The following is a 19,231-nucleotide window of genomic DNA, read 5'->3' on the forward strand; positions in this document are numbered from 1 at the left end:
CTTCTAGGGAATTAAATTAAGGAAGCAGCACTTTGGTTTATTCTATTTTATGTCCTGCTTCCCCAGTCATCAAATATTTGTAAATTTTCCTGACTTGAAAGGGGGATATTTACACAGAAAACTCACACTTAAAATCTTCTATCACTGGACACTGCTTTAAATCACACTCTGACATTTGTGCTATGTACAAGAGCTACCACCCTCAAAAGCTGATGGGAAATGTGTAAGAACATTGATTAGGAAGCAAAATAGGAAGGCAGCAAATTGGGGAATGAAGGAATAGTGGAAGAAAGTTCTAATAGGGAGAGTGGAAGAAAGTGTTCTGAGGTGTATTGCAAAAATAAACAGCTGAACAAATACGTTTAAAAGTCATCATTTGCATTTGGGAACTTGTGAAATTACTGAAATTATCTCTCCTGCCCAATTGACAGGAGCTCACTAGAAACCATTTCAAGCCCTGCTGACAATTCCTTAAGGCACACGAGTACTACACTTAAAACCAGATGGTTCTGCAGCTGCCAGCTCCTTGTCATACCCAGTAAATATAATAATCAAAGGACAAAGAGCTCTTTCTATCTGCCCTGATTGAACTGGATCTCGCTTTCTTCAAAGCTCTACCTTTGGCCTTTACTTGACAGTGCAATTAATTAAACAGCTGAAAACAAGGCAAGCAGAGGTCAGCTCTGTGCTGCCAACCACCTCCTTCCACCCTTTAAATGGCAACAGCAGAGGCTCCAGCTCCATCCAACCCGACTGTAATTACAGGTGACGGGCAGCTCTTCCATCAAAAACTCCTCTCTGCAAGTTAAGGGCTCAAGCAGAATTAAGTATATTCAATATTTGTAATTTTTAGCAGGAATGGCATCATTTTAAAAGATTTCCAATTAGTATGAAGTGCATCGTTTTAAAACAGGCATTTAAGAATTACTGTAAGGAACTGCATCATTAAAAATAGATTTTTGAAAAACTACTCTAAGGAAGTGCATCATTTGAAAATATGTTTACTTATCATTGAATTACAGGGGTTGGAAGGGACCTCTGAAGATCGAGTCCAACCCTCCTGCTGCAGCAGGAACACCCAGGGCAGGTCACACAGGAACGTGTCCAGACGGGTCTTGAAAGTCTCCAGAGAAGGAGACTCCCCAGCTCTCTGGGAAGCCTGTCCCAGGGCTCTGTCACCCTCAGGAAAGAAGTTTCTCCTCATGTTGAGGTGGAACTCCCTGTGTTGTCACTTGGTGCCATTTCCCCTCGTCCTATCACAGGCACCACTGAACAGAGACTGGCCCATTCTTGCCATCTATCCTTAAGATGTTTATAGACATTAATGAGGTCCCCTCTTAGTCTTCTCAAGACTAAACAGCCCCAGGTCTCTCAGCCTTTCCTCATCAGACAGATGTTCCAGTCCCTTCATCATCCCTGTAGCCTCTGTTGGACTCTTTCCAGCATATCCCTGTCCCTCTGGAACTGGGCAGCCCAGAACTGGACACAACCCTCCAGATGTGGTCTTACTAGGGCAGAATAGGGGGAAAAGAACCTCCCTTGACCTGCTGGCCACACTGTTCTTCATGCATTCCAGGATACTACTGGTTAAGCTGAAAATGCCTGGGGCTGTAACACATCCCAAAGAATCCCAACACCAGGGGGGCAGAGCAGCCCAGGGCTGGGGAGCATTTTGAGCTGTTTTGGTTCCTTTTGCTATGTTTCCTTCCAGGAGGAAGATGAGGAGAAGGGGCACTTCTAGAAGCTAAGCAGCTTTACAGGAAAAGTGAGGTGCAGAGCCTCCCAAGGTGCTCTACAAAGAATGTTTGCAGCCTCTATAGTGCCTTCATTACATACAAAGCTGTTTGCTCATCTAATAGCAAGAAATCACACACCCTTGCAAGTCTTGTCACTTGCTTCTCCTTTTGCCAAACTTCAGTTGCAGATTTTTATCTAAGCTTTCATGCTGGGAAGTTTAATTGTAAACAAAGTAAAAAACAAAACAACAAAACAACAACCTGGAAACTGCTCCTTTCTTTATTTCCCAGGACAGAAAGGTTTCTATTTTTCTTCTTGAGTTAGGATAACAATCATGTCTTTCCTGCTAAGCTTTGTTAGAGCACTGGGTGCTAATATCACAGGGTAAAATGTGGGCCAGGAGAAACGTGCTAGACTTTAACACCTACTTAATTCAAGCCTTTTGGTGAGTTTCATGGTGCCACCACAAGAGGTTATTTACAGCAGAGTTCAGATTCTTTTTTTTTAAAAAAAAGACATTAAATTGCCCATCCTTAGGCAAAGTTAAACACACACCTTGTTATAGCTACAAGGTATAAAAATGACATGTTTAATGCTCACTGAAGGGTTGCATTGCTTTACCAGAAACACCACCAATTAAATCTGAACATTGTCAGTAACTGGCATGACAGACTGTTTCAAGCATCTATAAATATCTAGGAGTTGTTCAGGGTATCAGAAGAGAAATTAGAGAAATAAAACTCCTAAATATAAAACCAACTTTTGGTACTCAAGAGAAACTGCACAGTTCTTTAGAACTTTATTATGAAATAAAGCTTCAGTACCTTTGCAGCTGCCTCCAAGAACTGCTACTGTCAAGAACTGGGAGCCATAAAGTCTTGCACTGAGTTTACCAGGCTTGGCACGGCGTTTCCTCGGGGCCCAGGGAAGGTTTCCATGGAAAGCTGCACCCACCTCAGCAGTGCCATGAGGGAACTTTCAATTTTCATGCTCTACCCAACAACATGGCCTTCTAAAGCTCAGTGGCACCACCAGCAACACTGACAGCACTTTGCATTGCTAGGGATTTAGGTTAGAAAATAAAGAGGGGGGGGGTGGGGAAGTTTTATAGACAGATAATCCATGTGATCCATGAGTAAAATGCTCTTTCCTGGACCACATCTGAACTTCCCATCTCTGGGAAATCACAGCATCATCCTTTGAACAGGACAGAGGGAACAAAAACCTGGCTCAGATCAATATACAAGCCAGCAATGAACTTTCCAAGGCAATCCACACATAAACTTACCCCTTGGCTTCCTTGAAACTGGATTACTGGTTTTGATGTCACAGCATCCTACAAAAACAAGTGGAAAAAAAAAAAAAAAAGAGAGGTTACCTTAGAGAAATTTAAAGCTCCAGCATTCACTGCCAAAAAATACTCAGCTTGATTTTTCACTTCTACTTCTTTTTAAAGGAAAAGGTTTGGGGAAAATATACAAAATTCCAAGCAAGGAAATCCACAACCTCCTGAAAGTGATTTCTTCCTAGAAAAGGGATGAAATTATAACATCACCAGAGGTTGAACAACTTCACTTTTGAAAGTCATTTAACCTTGATCTCAGAACATCTCCAAGGTGGCACCTGGGTGGGCTACACTTGGCTCCCTCCTGACCTCCTAAGCCACATTGCAGGCCCAGAACAGCTTTGCTGTCTCTCTTGGGTGCTTATGTAAGTTTGGAGTTAAACAGTGGATATTTGAGGGGAAAATTTATTCCAGTTCTAAGCCTGAGAAGGCACAAAACACATTTTTTCCAACAGAAAACTGGCAATTCACTGGAAAAGCAAACGGCAGCTTCGTTGCAAAACCCTGGTGGGACGGTGCCCGTTTTGACCATCGGCCTCTTCCCCCACACTGATCTGCTCACATTTCCAGTCCAAAAGCCCTTCCATCTGCTCAAGACACAAACTCCATGGAATTTCAGCCTCTTTGCTCTGTGACTGCACTTTTTCCCCTTCAAACTCTTCCCCAAGGTTTCAAGTTGTAGGGATAGAAATAACAGATGCAACCCAAGCCACGCTAAGTTTTTGTATCTTCAATTGCAGGAGAATTGTGGCTGGATTTGGTTTATTTCCAAAGTCCCATAAAACATTCCAAGACACTAAATCCACCCTCCTGCAGCACAGGGGTTGTGCTCCAAGGGGTGGAAAACAACACTGCCTGTGGGATCCCACCGTGAATTGATGGGACAGGAGGATCCCAGCAGGACAGAACGATCTACAAACAAGTTGGAATGTCATTTTGGAGTGAAGGTGTTGCCACATTTACAGGTGACATTTTCATAGGAAAAGCATCAAGATGAGTTTAAGAGACAAAGTCTCCAAACAGACATTTTTGGTGCATTTCTAGTGTCATTTTTTTGTATCACAGCACCTGCATCTCCTGACACATCATGAAGAACCACCTTGACTTCCCCAGGGTTACAGAAAGAGACGTTCACATTTAGCAGAAGATGAGTTAACAGCTTAAAAGCCTGTGAAGTTTATCATCCCTCATAAAACCTTCCCAAATGCTCTCAGACCAGGAGTGAAGAATCTTAAACCACAACATGCTGATATTATTAAAAAAACCCAAATTCACCAGCAAGAAAATATCCTTCTAGCACAGACGAATAAGCTCACACCAAGACCAGCCCATCCGAGATGATTTCACAGGTCTGCATCGTATCTCCAGTTGGCCCAAGATATTTATGAGGGTGAGTAAAGCAACAAGAAGCCTGAAGCTGACAGGGCTCGCTGTGCTGTTGTTTTACAGACCTGAAACAACCTTTCTAAAAAGCAACAATAAACAACATCTTGCTCTTGGTACAGAGATCACTGAATTCCTGGAGTGCCACGACACTGCATGCCACAGCACGTTGCTCATGGACAGACTGGCCAGCTCTCTTGGTCATAGTGTCAGCATGTGCTGTGCAATGAGTCCAGAAATTTGTAGGAACATACTTGGGCAAACAAGGATCTGAAACACTGGGAAAAAAAAAAAAAATCTAGATTAAAAAAACAAGTAAGTAAAAAAATCTGAATGTGGATCTTGTACAGCTGCATCTTGGACAAGAAGATCTTTAAGGTCCCTCCCAACTCAAACTATTTTATGGTTCTATGAGATGATTCTAGGAGGGATTTGTGAAGTTCTGCAATTAATTCTGGAGAATTACTTAAGTGGAATAAAAGGTGATGTGAAGCATGTAAGCAGAATAACGAGGCAGTAACAATGTCAAAGTACTGTTACACAAATCAGGACAAGCTTTAATTACAGAACTTCTAAATTCCCTAATCTACATACAGAATGAAGTTACATGTATCATCTCAAACTTAAATATGAGTGTTCAGGTGAGTTAATTTTGGCTTTCTTTCCTTAAACCCCTGTAATCCAGGCTTTCCAGGCTCCCAAGCTGGCTGTGCCTGGGGGCTGCTGGGCTTTGGGATCTGCCCTTTAGGAATATCAGACATTGATCAGACATTGGAATGAGCTGCCCAGGGAAGTGGAGTCCCCATCCCTAGAGGTGTTTAAGGCAAGGCTGGATGTGGTACTTAGTGCCATGGTCTGGCTGATGTGGTGGTGTTAGGTCATAGGTTGGACTTGATGATCTCAGAGGCCTTTTCCAGCCTCAATGATTGTGTGATTCTGTGAATATCAATGTTCTAACTCCCCACCATGGTCCACAGAAGGGACATCAGGGAAGAGCTGGGCACTGGGAAGTCATTGCACGGACTGAGCTTCCCTTTTAGGCAGAGAAGGGAAAGGCTCTTGGCTCCTCAGCAACACCAGCCCTGCACCTCCACAGGCAACATTTCCCTCTGCTGATGCCCAGTTCCCTGGCTACAGGTCATTTGAGGATGCTCAGGGAAGAAAAAAAACACACCCTAACCTAATTAAGGATATGAATTTAAGTACTTCTATTAGATGAAATTAAATTCCTGTGTGGACACCTTCATTCAGAATAAAAGCAAACAGATGAATTAAGCTAAACCAAATTAAAACCATATTTCAATTTCTATCTTCAGTTCATTTGGGTTAACTTCCCTGAATGTTCTTGTGTGGACAAACCCCAATTTTAAAGAGCTCCTGCTACCCTTTCAAAAATCCCTCTGTCATCTTCTAAAGAGCCACCTCATTTTTCTTCCTTAGTGATGCTGAGACAAGGAACCTCCTTCATTAGCTTCCTAGAAATGCCATCCCATCCACCTCCAGTGGAAACAAGGTCTTTTCCTCCTTCTGTCTAACCAGTCCCACCCTCAGCCCTAGGACAGGACCATGGTGCTCCTGGGCTGCAAGTTTGGCTCCACCAAAGCACACCAACTCCCAGGGTTCAGGGAATCCTTGGTAAATCAAGGATGCTGATGAAACCTCACCTTTGTGTTCAATTAAGAGGCAAAACAAGACAGATCTGTTTGAGCAACAAAGCCACCTGCACAGCCTTATCTTCCAGCTAACCAATTCCAGCTTCATTCCTCCAAGAGGCTTATTAAATAAAAAGCTATGGGAAGCTGATGAGGATAAAGACAAAAATCAAAGCAAGAGAACAATAGTTCAAGTATTTAAAACCACCCACCTGTCAGTTCTACAGGTTTTCTGCTGCCCTGGGTCCCAGATGTTCACCTCTGCAGTGAACACACTTGTCCCTAATGATGACAGCACTGAGGAAGAGGTCCAGGCAATGAGTGTGGCTGGAGGGGCAGGGAACAAGTGACTGCCAGGCAAGAAGGATGGATTTCTACACTGCACATGCTGAGAGCAAATAAAACCCCTTGAAACATATTCAGAGGCAGGAATGACACATCTGCTCCAGCTCACCACTGTTTCAATAAAGGCTTCCTGAGAGGTTAGCAATTCATGACCACGTCTTCACTGTTTGCCCCTTCCCACACTGGAGCTTTGAGAAACTGTGTCAAGCTTCCTCCCATCTTACCCTAAGAGAAAATCAACTCTGAATAAAGTCAGGAGTCCTTCCTGCAGTCCAACTCAATGGCCCAGAGCTCTACAGGAATAACTTCCAAAGGAACATCTCAACTGCAAACATGTGGCTGTGCTTTTCCAAGATCTGCCCAAACTTCCACTGCCAGCTCCACCTTATCTACCTGACCTGCAAACAGACCCTCAAGAGGAGCCTGAACAGACCCCAGCTGCTGTGGGGTGACAATCCAGCATTTTATTCCATGAAAAGTCCCTTATTTGCCACGTGGAAAGAGCATTCCCATGCCTGTGTGCCCAATTCACCACTTTCCACAGCTCCTGCTGTGTTCTTTGGGCACGATGGAGAAATGAAGCAGCCACCTCGTAACACCAAAGCTCTGCTCTGGGATGCCCACATGAATCAGACTCCACAGACCCAAGTGCTTTTTGTCAAACGGTCCCTCCAGATCCATCAGGTTATTTCAGAAGTCATGAGACAAATAAAAAAAACCCCAAAAACTCATTCCCAAAGCTCCCACAAAACATTTGTCTTTTATTAGCATGGTACTAAGCTCATCATCATCCTCAGGCTTTCCTGGGCTAGAGGAGAGCTGGTAACCCTTAATACATCCTCTGAAAGCTCAGAGAGGCAGTTCCTCCCACTTAAGTACTCCAGATCTGGCACATGGAAGCTTAAGTAGAGAGTGGGAGAAACAAGAAAGTCTCAATAAAAGACACAAAAATTTCATGTAACACTTACAAAGTGTTTATCAGGTATGATCAAAGCTGAATGGGATATTCCTCCTACACAGGACCAAAAAGGACATTTGAAATCCTCTGGTCAAGTAACCAGTTGGAAACCTCCCTGACTCTTCAGGGAAATACAGATAATTAAAGAATATGTTGTTTCGAGAAGTTCTGTTATGCATTTACTGGAATTTCTACTGGAGGCAGAGTTATATGGAAAATATTTGCCTATACTTAGGACCAGTGTATTTGTCTGTTTTCTTGAGCATTAAAGAGTAACAAATGCTGAGCAAACAGAGCAAAGGAAAGCTCACCCTTATTTATGTTGGAGCAAGAGAATTATTTGCAAATTTAAAGCTTCTTGCACACATTTAAAATGAGCAGCAAGAATTCCAATAACTACACAGAGAAACCCTAAAATCAAGCTAACCCCAAGGCTGGCATGAATGGGACATTCTGAACTGTCACCTGCCATCCCAGCCAGCTGAAGCTGCTGCACCTCCTGACACCACCTGACAGTTCCAAAACTGAGGAGAAACAGAAATTGCTTAAAATTCATAAATTTCAGGCCTGCTGATACCCCAGACTCATGGAAGTTCCTCTTTAAGTCTTCAGTTTTGAGTGGTTTATGTTTCTTTTGCCCACGCAGCAGGCTCCAAATATAGGCATCTCCCCCCTCTACTTCCTCTGGCTTCTCAGCATGACTGGGCAAAGGAAGGAAGATAAAAAAGGGTCAGATCCTGATCTGGGAGATTACTTGGTTTGAGCAGCCCTGGGTGCTTGAGAAAAGGCATCTGCAGACCTGAGCAGAATTAATAACTGACATTTCCACTTACATTTTTGTTTTAAACACACGGTGCAGCCTTCACAAAGTAAACCAGAGCCCCAAACCACAGCAAATACATCCAGTGTCTCATTGTGACAGACTCACAAGAGACACCTCCGAGTCCCTAAGTTCATTAGCAGCAAGATATACAAATCCCAGGGGAAAGAAATACCTTTGAATATACCCACAACAACTTCCAGTGACTCTGGATGAAGTTTGCTGACAGTCAATTAGCCAAAGCTGTCCCAGGAGAGACCCACTAGGTATTAGGTAGAGACAAAAGACTTCCCCCAAGACATTCCACTTCTGCATGGCTTATATTTACCTCCTACCAGAAACACAGCAGTAAAAAGCCTCCTGAATATTCTTTTTTTAATGTCACATCTATTACTTGCAGAACTAAAACACCGTCTCCCTGCAGCACAATTTCCATCTGCAATTTAAGGCCTCCCAAGGATCTCGTTTGAAGCTGAGGACACTGACAGGCTGCAGATGGGATCGAGTCTGCTGAGACTTGAAAATTATAGATCCTATATAATTTTTGTTGACCTAAGCCTCCCAGAGCTTTTCATACTACACACGCCTCTGAGACGAGCTACTGGTTTGGCTATTCAAATCCAATGTTCTCAGGGAAAATGTCTTGAAAAACCCATGTAAATCCACGACTGTTGGAGCAGAAGTTGAGGAGCTTTCTCCTCCAGAGAGGTGGCAGCAGCCTTGGCAACAAGGGCCAGCACGCAAGGTGAGAAAGGCAGCAGGAGGGATGCTTCTGGGGGACTTGGGGTCCCCCTGAATCCTTCCAGAGCTGCAGGAATCCTGCAAACCTCACTGTTAATTACCTTGATGAGTGAAGTGTTGTGAAATGATGAAACCCCATCTATCTGCTGGCCCCAGTTCCCCACTCTTCTACCCCATTTTCCTCTCCCCAATGTTTAAAATAACTATTTGTTTGGGGCAGAAACAAGTACTCAAGCTTTAAATACAAATTATTTTCAAAAAGGTGTTTTCCTGAATGTTTAGGAGCTGAAGACTTTACCAACAACTCCAAACTATATTCTGTGTTTATTACAATCATCTTCTTAAATGCATTAATGGCTGCACATCATCACTGGAACATTAAAGCACCTACAAATCCCAGTCATAACAGAGTGCAAGCAGCAATAAAATGGTGAAGAGGTTTTATATCAGCCAAAATGCTAAGCTGTACATTTTCAAGTCATTCATTGCTAAACTGCAAAATACATATTGGCTTCCTTGTTTCTCATTGCATAATTAGAAGGGGGCTATTCCAACATAAACATCACTTCCTCAGCAGTTTTAACTTCCTAGGGTCAAAACCTAAGAGTGCCCCTGAAAAACAAGTTTTATTTAAAAATGTCAGCTCAAAAAACCTTGACATCAGTCAAAGTGTGGCTGGGTTACAGAATTTCAGCTCCTTACTGAGGAAGCACAGTAAGCACACACAATTTTACATCACTGAACAATCTGAGCAGCAAAGACACCAGCTCCAAACCACTGCCCCTGAGTGAGTTTTAAGAGTAAGACAGATGATTAAGTTAAAAAAAAAAAAAAGAGAAGTGTAGCCTAATTGAAATGCTTTGTGCCTGCAATGTAAAGCAGAAACTCAGCCCCTAAATGCACAATAGCTTGTATCAGCAAAGCAGAAAGCAATTAAACTCCACTGTCATCAAGATGTCACCCCACAGGCACGAGAGCTGAGCTGGCCATGGAGCCTGTTCCCTCACGCATGCCTGGATCCTCTGATCTCATCTAATCCAGGTTAAAAAGATCCTCCTGAACAAAACCCACTGTATTTGTTGACACAACTCTTAGCAGCAGAATTGAGTTGGGCACTTCAGCTGAGAGAACCCAGCACTGTAGTTGCAAAAAAATAAAATAAATAAATTGAAACTTTTCAACTCCAAAAGAACAGCTGCCTCTGCCAGGAAATGGGACACCCTGATCATCTTCAGCACCAGGCTGCAGATCTGGGGGAAGGTGGCTGTGGGCAGGAGGCTCCAACTCTCTGCATGCCCTGAAAAATCCTGGGACAAACCACCACATCATCCCCTGCATGAAGCCAGGATGTTTGGCGAGCACAAGGTACAGTAGTTTTCCAGTAGGAAGGAAAGCCACACGTTCGTGCCTTTCAGGAAGAAAAGTAAAAGGAGGCTCAATTCATCAGAGAAATAGTTAAAGTATTGTCACTTGGTATCGGGTTTACTCTGATCACAGTAGAGCAGGTCACCTTGTCTGGCTGAAAGAGAACCTGGCCATGGCAAACACACTAGATACAGCATCATGGAATGGTTTGGGTTGGAAGGGACCTGAAAGATCATCTAGATCCAACCCCTGCACGGGAAGGGACACCTCCCACCAGCCCAGGTTGCTCAGGTAGGTATCTATTGGACCAATCCCTTCCAAGAGCAGGAACCAGCAAACGACCTCTGGTAATCCCTATTCCTGAAACCCACTGAGTGACTCTTCTTCAGGAGCACCAGGAGGGACACAGAATGTTTGTGTAATAAATAGGAACAAACTCACCATCTGAAATGGCTGCACAAGGTGCTGCAAGGATGCAACAGTCTGTCTCCAAGGAAAACTCAAGCTTTGTTTTTGCAGACAACAGACTTGGGACCTCCAGAGGACACCAAAGACCTAAACCTGCCTCCGGAGAAGGGCTTACCTCTTAGGGGACAGGTTACTGCAGAGAGAGACACTGCAAGAGGAGAATGAGCCCCAGGGACAGATAAAGGCACAGTCTAGTGCTAGTTCTAGAGCCACAGAACTTCTGAATGTCTCTTTCTTCTCCAACAGCTTGTTGGTCACTGGATCCCATCACTGCTGCTTCCAAGAGGCCCAACTCATGGCTTGATGCCATGGGTACAGAGCAGCTGCAGCTCTGCCTCAGCCCACAGCTGGCAAGCAGCACAGCTTCACACCAAACCAGGAGGGGATCTGCAGCCTGAGGCTGAAGGGAACAGATACCGTAAGAAACAGGAAAAGATGAAAGGTGGTTTCGATGCACCAAGGGCCCCCAACTCCTAATTAAACTCAACGTGTCCTCAGCACTGACAGAGAAATTGGCTTCAGTTGGGAATCCAAGCTGGGAGACTGTGGGCACATTTCCCAGGGGCACAACACTCCTCTTTTTTTTGACTTAGTGTTTATCTTGCCTTTTCCGGGGAGTTAAGGGAGACCTACTCATTAAGTCTAGAGAGAGAAACAATAATCATTGAGTCCCAACTCTTGATGCCTGACACCAGACTGCTACAAGAGCTTAAAGGATGATTATCTGCAGCTTAATCATTATCAACTCCCACCAATTTCACTATGAACAAGACAGGGCTACTTAATGAGGCTTTACTGTCAGAAGACCAACAGCCAACTCCCACCATTTCCAAAGGCTTGTGAAGAAAAGGCTTTTTCTGGGGGGGAGAAAAGAAAAGATCCTTTGCATCCCTGTGGAACTTCTCAGTCTCTAGTCCACCTGTTCAAAGCAGGCTGCTAATCAACTTAGAATATATAGAAGGAATTATTCAAACACAAGACATGAGGCCCATTTTTTACTGCAGTAACTGAGGAGGTCTCCTTCACTCCAAGTATAAACCTGAGCAGTCTGGGTACAATCCCTGCATCTCTCTGAAAGGAAAGCTCTAGTTTTTTGGTGCTGGATTTTTCAGATCCATTGCTCATGACAAAAGAGTGTTCCAGACTCTCACTGGAACTGAGGGCCTCAAAATTATTTTAAATTTATTAGTCAGTGTTTTATTCTCAAGTCAAAACTGTTCATTTCAACACCCTTACTCTCCTCTCAGGGTATCACCTTCTTCTCCCCAACCCAATCCCCAAGACAAGAGGTTCAAGCCCCTCTTCTCCTCTTCCATGAGCACACCAGAAACCAACACAGTTCTGCACAAATGATTATTTTTATTATCATTTTTCCTGAAGGGATTTTTCTTCTGTAACTCAACCGAAAAGCAATAGAAGGTAAAACCAGGGAAAGCATAAAACAAGTTGAAACAACATTTCCCAAAGCACTTGTACAAAGATAATGCTGTGCTGGCAAATTCATTGCAAAAAATTTAAGCCCAAACCTATAAATAAGTTCCATTGTTTTGTTACTTGCAAGCAGCTGTATGGAGTGTGGGGAAAAGTTAAATTCACACATCCCACTGTCCACTCCTCTTTAAAAAAAATCAGCAATCCTATAGTGACTTGCTTCTACAGGAGGGGGAAAAAAGTGTTTTAAATTAAAAGCAAAAGAATTTAAGTCTGCTCATATGGCCTGAATCAATCTCTTTCTCACAGAGCAGAACTGTGTATCTTTCAGCACCACTAAATCTCTACAGCAGATACTGGAAGTTAAAGATAGGGTAGAAAAAAGGAAGGTAAATATTGGTATTTCTAAAGTGCAGGCAAAGGAAAGCAAACCCTCTCAGATTTGGTTTTTTGCACACCTGGACTTGCTTTGAAACACTGTTTTCAACAACAAACACTGCTCCACAAAAGAAATTTCCTGCTCTGCCTCCATCTAACTGGCAGTTCTAAGAAGTGTAATAGTTGTTAAATATTCTCTTATGAAAAGTTCAGCAGTGGCTGCAGCATCTGCTCCCACTCACATTACAAGACAATTTAGAGAGACTTTAGCCTGGCAAGAATCCCATTAAGACATCCATGCTCAAAATTCCCTGGGTAATCAGCTCTTGCATGCAACACTGCTTGTTTTTGCAGCAGTTTTACTGTAACTATCAGATGATCTTGTTAAATGGGGAAAGGGCTGAAAAAAAAAAAAACAAACCCAACAAAAAACCTGGCAGAAGGAAACTGCATCATTCAAAATTCCCAACTCTGCTAAAGGTGAAGAGCAGTTCTGGTTTTCCCTCAAGGCTTTACTTAAACAGTTTGATGAGCCAAGAATCATTAAGGGGTTTTAGATTTTTCTCAGATTAATATTTCAAAAGCCATCCCTCTAGTACCAGATACCTTGAATGAAGGCTTCTGGGCTTCCTCTGAGAGGAGAGAGGCTTGCTGACTATTTACTGGATGCCAGAGATGTGGCCACTGCTCAGAGGAAACCAAAAAGCTTGTGAAAATGCTGAGGAAAACAATTTCAAGGGAGGAAATCACTTGGCTAGCTTAAAAATGTCACTTTTCACCAATTAGCCTTTCTGAAGCAATAGAGGCAAGACTGCTCTCAGGCTGTTTTGACAACGAAATCAGGTCTGTGAAATGGGGAGGCATTTTTGCTCTGATTGCCCAAAAAGGTTCACAGCAACTACCCAACATTTCTTCTCCCGACCCTTCCCACCCTCAACTGGCTCGAACTCGAGATGTGGACACAACTGAAAAATGAGGATTTCAAGAAGCTTCACTGGAGCCTCCTTCTTGTGCTCAGAGCACAGTGTTCACCACAAACAACCATCTCCTCTTCTGGCCAGCTATATTGTCTAAATGCTCCTCTAATTTCAAAATCCACACTTTATTCTGCCAAATTCTGCTATAGGAGTCAGCAAGTTAAGTCCAAGAGGGCTTGTACCACTGCAGAGGTAACTGAGCAACAAACCTTCAGTTCATATATTGCTACATAATACAGAGGTTTCCCAACCAAGCATCTTCCAAGATAGCCATAAAAATCATCACTTTTAGCCCAAGACAAGAGCTAATGTTTTTTTCTGAACTGCCTCCCTACAAAAGCTGCTTATGAACAATTCTGTACCTGGCTGCTCTTTATGTACAAGGACTATAAAACCCACTGCACTGACCAGACCTCAGGCTTCCAAGTGAGAGAAGCTCCATAGTTAAAAGGCAGCTCTTCCATAACCAGCTCCATCAGGTGTATGTACTACAAACATTTTGGTTTAAGCAAAATCCTCAACAATAAGGAGCAAAAGGTTTCCCAAATTAATATAGAAGAGGGTGTAATGACAGGACTTCCTAAATAACTCCCTCTCATCCCCATCATAAGTTTCTCTAACTGATGAGAAGATCAAGGCTCTTCCATCAAGGCTGAAGGCCATGCTGTGGAAGTGATGGAAGTGACTACAAAACCAGAAATAAGAGTCAAGAGTCCATCTGCCCTCCAGCAGAAGTTTTCCCTCTGTGACCTTCTCTCAAACCATTTCACCTCTGGGTTGAAATTCCTCCACCTGTGACACACAGCTTCCAGCTCCCAGGTGGGCACAACCACTTCATGCAGAATTCACTGAAGAGCACTCAGGTCTGTAAGCAAGAGCTGGATTGCACTGGTACCTCCACACCAAAGGTCTCCAAGCCAGGGATCCTTAAACCCTAGTGGTGGTTCACAGAGCAGCAGGAGACACATGAAAGAAGAAAACTGAGTGTATTAGGAACAGCTTAACAAAACAACTTGCCATTCTGGAAAACTTTTTAGAGACAACAGCTCAGGCAGAATTTAAACCTCACAAACTTTAACGTCTACTGAAAAGTAAGAATTCATTTAAATACCACTTATGCAAGAATGGCTAAGAATCCCAATATTGCTAGCAACCTTAAGGAGCAAGGATACTCTTACATTATGGTGGATTTCACTCAATAGTGAGGTGCTCAGACCTCCAGCACCATCCCAATGATAGTCTTATAAAAACACTGCATGAGGACAGTCAGCTAGAACCCCCAGTTCAAAGTAAGTATTTCAAATGACTTCCAACATGCCCATTTTATTGTGCTCCTCACCCATCCGTGGGTTTCCAATGACTTAATTTTTTTTTAAAGCTATTTTTCTTTCACCCATCAGGTTAAAAAGCCACTCCAACAGAAAGAGAAGCTAGTTAATTACAGCTAGAAATCTGGCTGTACACAGACTGCCAGCAAATGCACAGTTAGAGAGATTGTGGAAAAAATCTGTCAGTTTGGCATCTCAAGCATTGTATGTAACAAGCAGATAATTCACCTTTTCAGACCCAGTCAAGGTAATGTGTTTTTTTTTATATAGCCAAGATGTTATTCTGAGCAGTTCTACCAGCTCTGTCAGGCTGCTCGTGCAGAGCATGATGAGATGTTTAATATGTTTAAATTAAAGCAAGCCATTAAACACAGCAACACTGGGTTACAACTTATAAAACAGGAATAGTGAAATATCAGAAGCTGACAGTGGTTTCTGACCTAGTTTTAACTGGAGAGTAGTCAAAGAGCTGAGAAGACTGAGGCGAGGCTGAAGGTGCTGAAATTCCAGTACCAGAGCTTGAAGTGCTGGGGAACAGGATTAGAGCAAAAGCCCTCAGACATTCAAACTACCCAGGAAGCGTCAGACAGAACCAGGAACTCGAGGTTCAAGAGCTTTAATTCCATGTCAAGTGACATCCTGGGGAGGAGGGACAGGAGGGCTGAAGCAGAGGGACCTCCCCACTGGATGGTGGCTACAGGCAGTGAGAAGCTGAGGCTGAGAGATCATCTGTGGATCTGAAACACTGAGGAAGCTTTTTAAAGCAGCACGTGTCTATTTTGGAAGATGTTTTAGCTGCTTTTCTTCCCAGAAGCTGAATGTGCTGTCAAACACCTGTGCTCATTTGCATAACAAGAGAAAAATTAAAACCCCATTACGCAAGTGAACTGAGAGTCCGTGGGTACTGGGGGCTGTGGGGACACACGGGGGGGTTTAGTGCAGGAAAAACCAAGTGACCCCATCCCAGGGAGCTGTTCTCCCTCGATTCTGCTGCTCCAGAGTGGAATATATTTCCATCAGGCAGCTCCAGGCGGGTTTTAAGCCTCATTAAGAAGCAGTAGTTGCTGGCCTGACATGTCAGATTTTTAATGACCTTTGTACCCAGAACAGCGTTACCAAGCTGCTAAGAACAGGGAGGAGGGGGGAGAGTTGGTTTCCATGATTAGGAGCAGTACGTTCTGGCTGTTTGCATTTATTTTAGTTGAAAAAAAACCCACCTGTCAGTAAAGCAACCATAAAAAAAGAGCAATTCTCTCTGAAGGGCAGCTGTGACGGCATCAGCCCTGCCAGCCATTCTTAACGCTGTACTTATCACCCAAGGTAAACAGGAGGGACTATCAGTTAATGAACAACACAACCCTCAGGCTGAATTTTAAAGTGTGTTTTCTCCCCTGCAAGCTTTTCATGAAAATACAGTGCTTCAAAACCCACCCCATTTGCTTACGGAAGTCTAATTTATTTTAGGACCTATGAAGACACCAGGGCTGATTCACTTGGTGTGCTCATCGGGTGGCTTCAAGGAGCTGCTGAAACATCAGCCTGATCCTTATCTTCCTCACAGCTTTACTACTTTTCTTGCAGGAGAAAAGTATAGAAAGGCAATTTAGAAATCAGATTGACAAACTTGTTCAACCATCCCGTAACTAATCTCACCTAACACACACACACGCGCTGCTGAGCCGAGGAGAACAAGCCTGGACCAGTTTTCTCCCTGTGCCCAACTGTACCCTATTGACACTGAAAGGGAAGTGTAATTACTAGTCTGCAGAAGTCTCACTTAAGATGATCTTCAGATGTTCCTCATGGAGTCAGAGCCAGCCCTGCTGGAAGAGGCTGCAATAAACCAGAGTGAGCAGAGCCAGGATCCTATAGGAAACCTGGAGAAATCCAACCACCAACACCCCACGAGCCAGATCAACCTCCAAAGCCAAAGTAAGATGCTCAGCCACAGCTCCATCTGGCTTCCAGGCAAACAGAGGTGATCCAACACTGGCCAGGACCCTGGAACACAATCCAACAGAAAGCCAGTAGTCACCAGGGCTCTCACTGGAATTTCTTACTAGCTTCACAGAGGCCACAAAGATGGGCTGAGGGCTGGAGCAGCTCTCCTATGAAGAAAAGCTGAGAGAGTTGGGGTTTTCCAACCTGGAGAAAAGAAGGTTCTGGGGAGACCTTAGAGCACCTGCCAGTACCTGAAGGGGCTCCAGGAAAGCTGAGGAGAAAGTTTGGACAAGGGCTTGGAGTGAAAGGACAAGGGGGAATGTATTAAAACTGGAAGAGGGAGATTTAGATGGGATATTAGGAAGACATTCTTTAGTGTGAGGGTGGTGAGACCCTGGCCCAGGTTGCCCAGGGAAGCTGTGGCTGCCCCATCCCTGGCAGTGTTGAAGGGCAGGTTGGATGGGGCTTGGAGCAACCTGGGCTGGTGGGAGGTGTCCCTGCCCATGCAGGGGGGGGGTGGAACTAGATGACTTTTCAGGTCCCTTCCAACCCAAACCAGTCTGTGATACCATGATATGATTCATGGGCGAGTTGGCAATGATCACAAAGGCCAGGTTTTTTCTATCACTGAGGTAAGCTGCCCAGAAAAAAAAAAAAATCCAGAAAGGATTGAGCAAGACAACCCCACTAGATTTTCTGCCATGTTATAACCTCAATGCGTCACAGACCCCCTGCTAACACAGCCCTGCCAACAGCCTCCTTGCAAACACCAGTTTCCAGGGGTTCTTGCCTTCTCCAGAAGTGCAGGCAGCTGCCTGAAGAAGCAGAGTTCAACGAGGTAGTCCCTCTGCTCCAGCAAGAAGCACAGAACCTGCACTGTTTCAGCTACCTCTTTATTTGCACTGCCAGGCTGGTTGGTAACAAACCTGCTCCAAAAATAAAGCGACAAACAGTAAAAGAAAGAACATACTCTTCTACACTGGCAAAAACCTTCCCTCCACAGAAAAAAAAAAAAAAGTCAGATGTTTCTTTGCTCCCCTCAAGGACACCTGTGAAAGTTCAGGTTACGACCCATTCCAAAAACGAACATGACAAATTTTAAGATAAGAACAGGAAAAACATACCACCTCTGCTGGCTAAACAGATCCTGACCACACACCTGCCAAAAGACTCCCTGGGTCCAAGCCCAAAAGCCCCAAGAGAATTTTTTTTTATTTTTTTTTTTTTTACACATAGAGAACCTCCCCTGCCTGGCAGGCAGTGGGGGCAGTGAATCTCATTTCTACATGCAAAAGAAGTGGTGTGGCCACTGAGCCGCCACTTAATTGTCTGACCAGAATTTTTTGTCTAAATATAACAATCTGCCACAGTTCTAGGCAGCTGAAACATTTTGCTTTCTTAACTGAGCCCATCAGAAGAAGTTAAACAGTGTCTCTTTCTGCTGTCAGGGTCTGTTAATTTAGTCTTGGTGACAAGTAAAAGGCCTTAATATTGAGTTAAATGGCCTTAATCGTACAAGAGTGCTAAAACCTGTGGCAAGATGCAGGCAGCACCTCCATGAGACTATCTCTAGTGCAAAGGGCTGCAGAGGTTCAGTAGGAAGGTCATGGAAACATGCCTGACACTGGAACATCAACCAATCTAGGTGGTAAGTCTACTTTTTTGGGTTTCTCAACATAAGGGGAAAAAGAAAACATCGTAGACTTTAATGCAGTGATCACCACTGCACCATTCAAATGCATAAAGAACAAACCCCTTTAACAATTCATAATGATTTCAGAATCACACCTCTACAAAAATGTTTGCAATTGGTTTTAATCACCATGTTCCATGTCAACTAAAGTGCATATTTCAAACAGATCTAAGATATCCTGTTATGCTCATAAAGGTTAAGTGTGTTTTACTTCAGCCTTTATCCATTACTGCCTCCCCCTTCCCATTTCTACCTTTCTAAAGATTAAACAAAAAGCCACTTCCTTAGCAAATCTGTGTGTCAGGACTCTCCATCAGCACAGGGCTGCTCCTGGACTCCAGGCTGGGAGAACTGGTTTATTACAATCTGCTGGCTCGGCTGCATCCTTCTCCTTTAGGAAAACCACACTTGATGTCTGGAATTAAGACGAGGCTTGATAGCCATCCATGACATGTGTCAGACCATCTCGGGCGTGCACAGGACCCAGGAGCTTTCAGAGACTGCCCAGCAGCCACCCACACCCCGAGTGGATCTCAACAGCAGCAGGGAACCTGGAACCCACTAAGGCAGGGAGAATTCTGGATCTCAGAGCAGGAAAAGCAAAAAGGACAAGCACCTGCAACTTCCCTAACAGGGAATTCTGTTAGGATTTCCCTAACAGAAAATCCC

The 19,231-nt window shown here is 43.9% G+C and overlaps 1 protein-coding gene across 1 annotated transcript in view; it reads right to left on the reverse strand.

The window, feature by feature from the left end:
• The window catches only part of ELL (elongation factor for RNA polymerase II), a 56,286-nt gene that overhangs the window by 27,280 nt on the left and 9,775 nt on the right, over positions 1–19,231 (reverse strand). Inside the window, exon 2 of the mRNA XM_051639442.1 lies at positions 3,026–3,073. Coding sequence (XP_051495402.1) covers positions 3,026–3,073 — 48 coding nt within the window. The remainder of the gene's footprint in view (positions 1–3,025; positions 3,074–19,231) is intronic.

Source organism: Apus apus, chromosome 24 (assembly GCF_020740795.1).
Source record: "Apus apus isolate bApuApu2 chromosome 24, bApuApu2.pri.cur, whole genome shotgun sequence".
NCBI classification, from domain to species: domain Eukaryota; kingdom Metazoa; phylum Chordata; class Aves; order Apodiformes; family Apodidae; genus Apus; species Apus apus.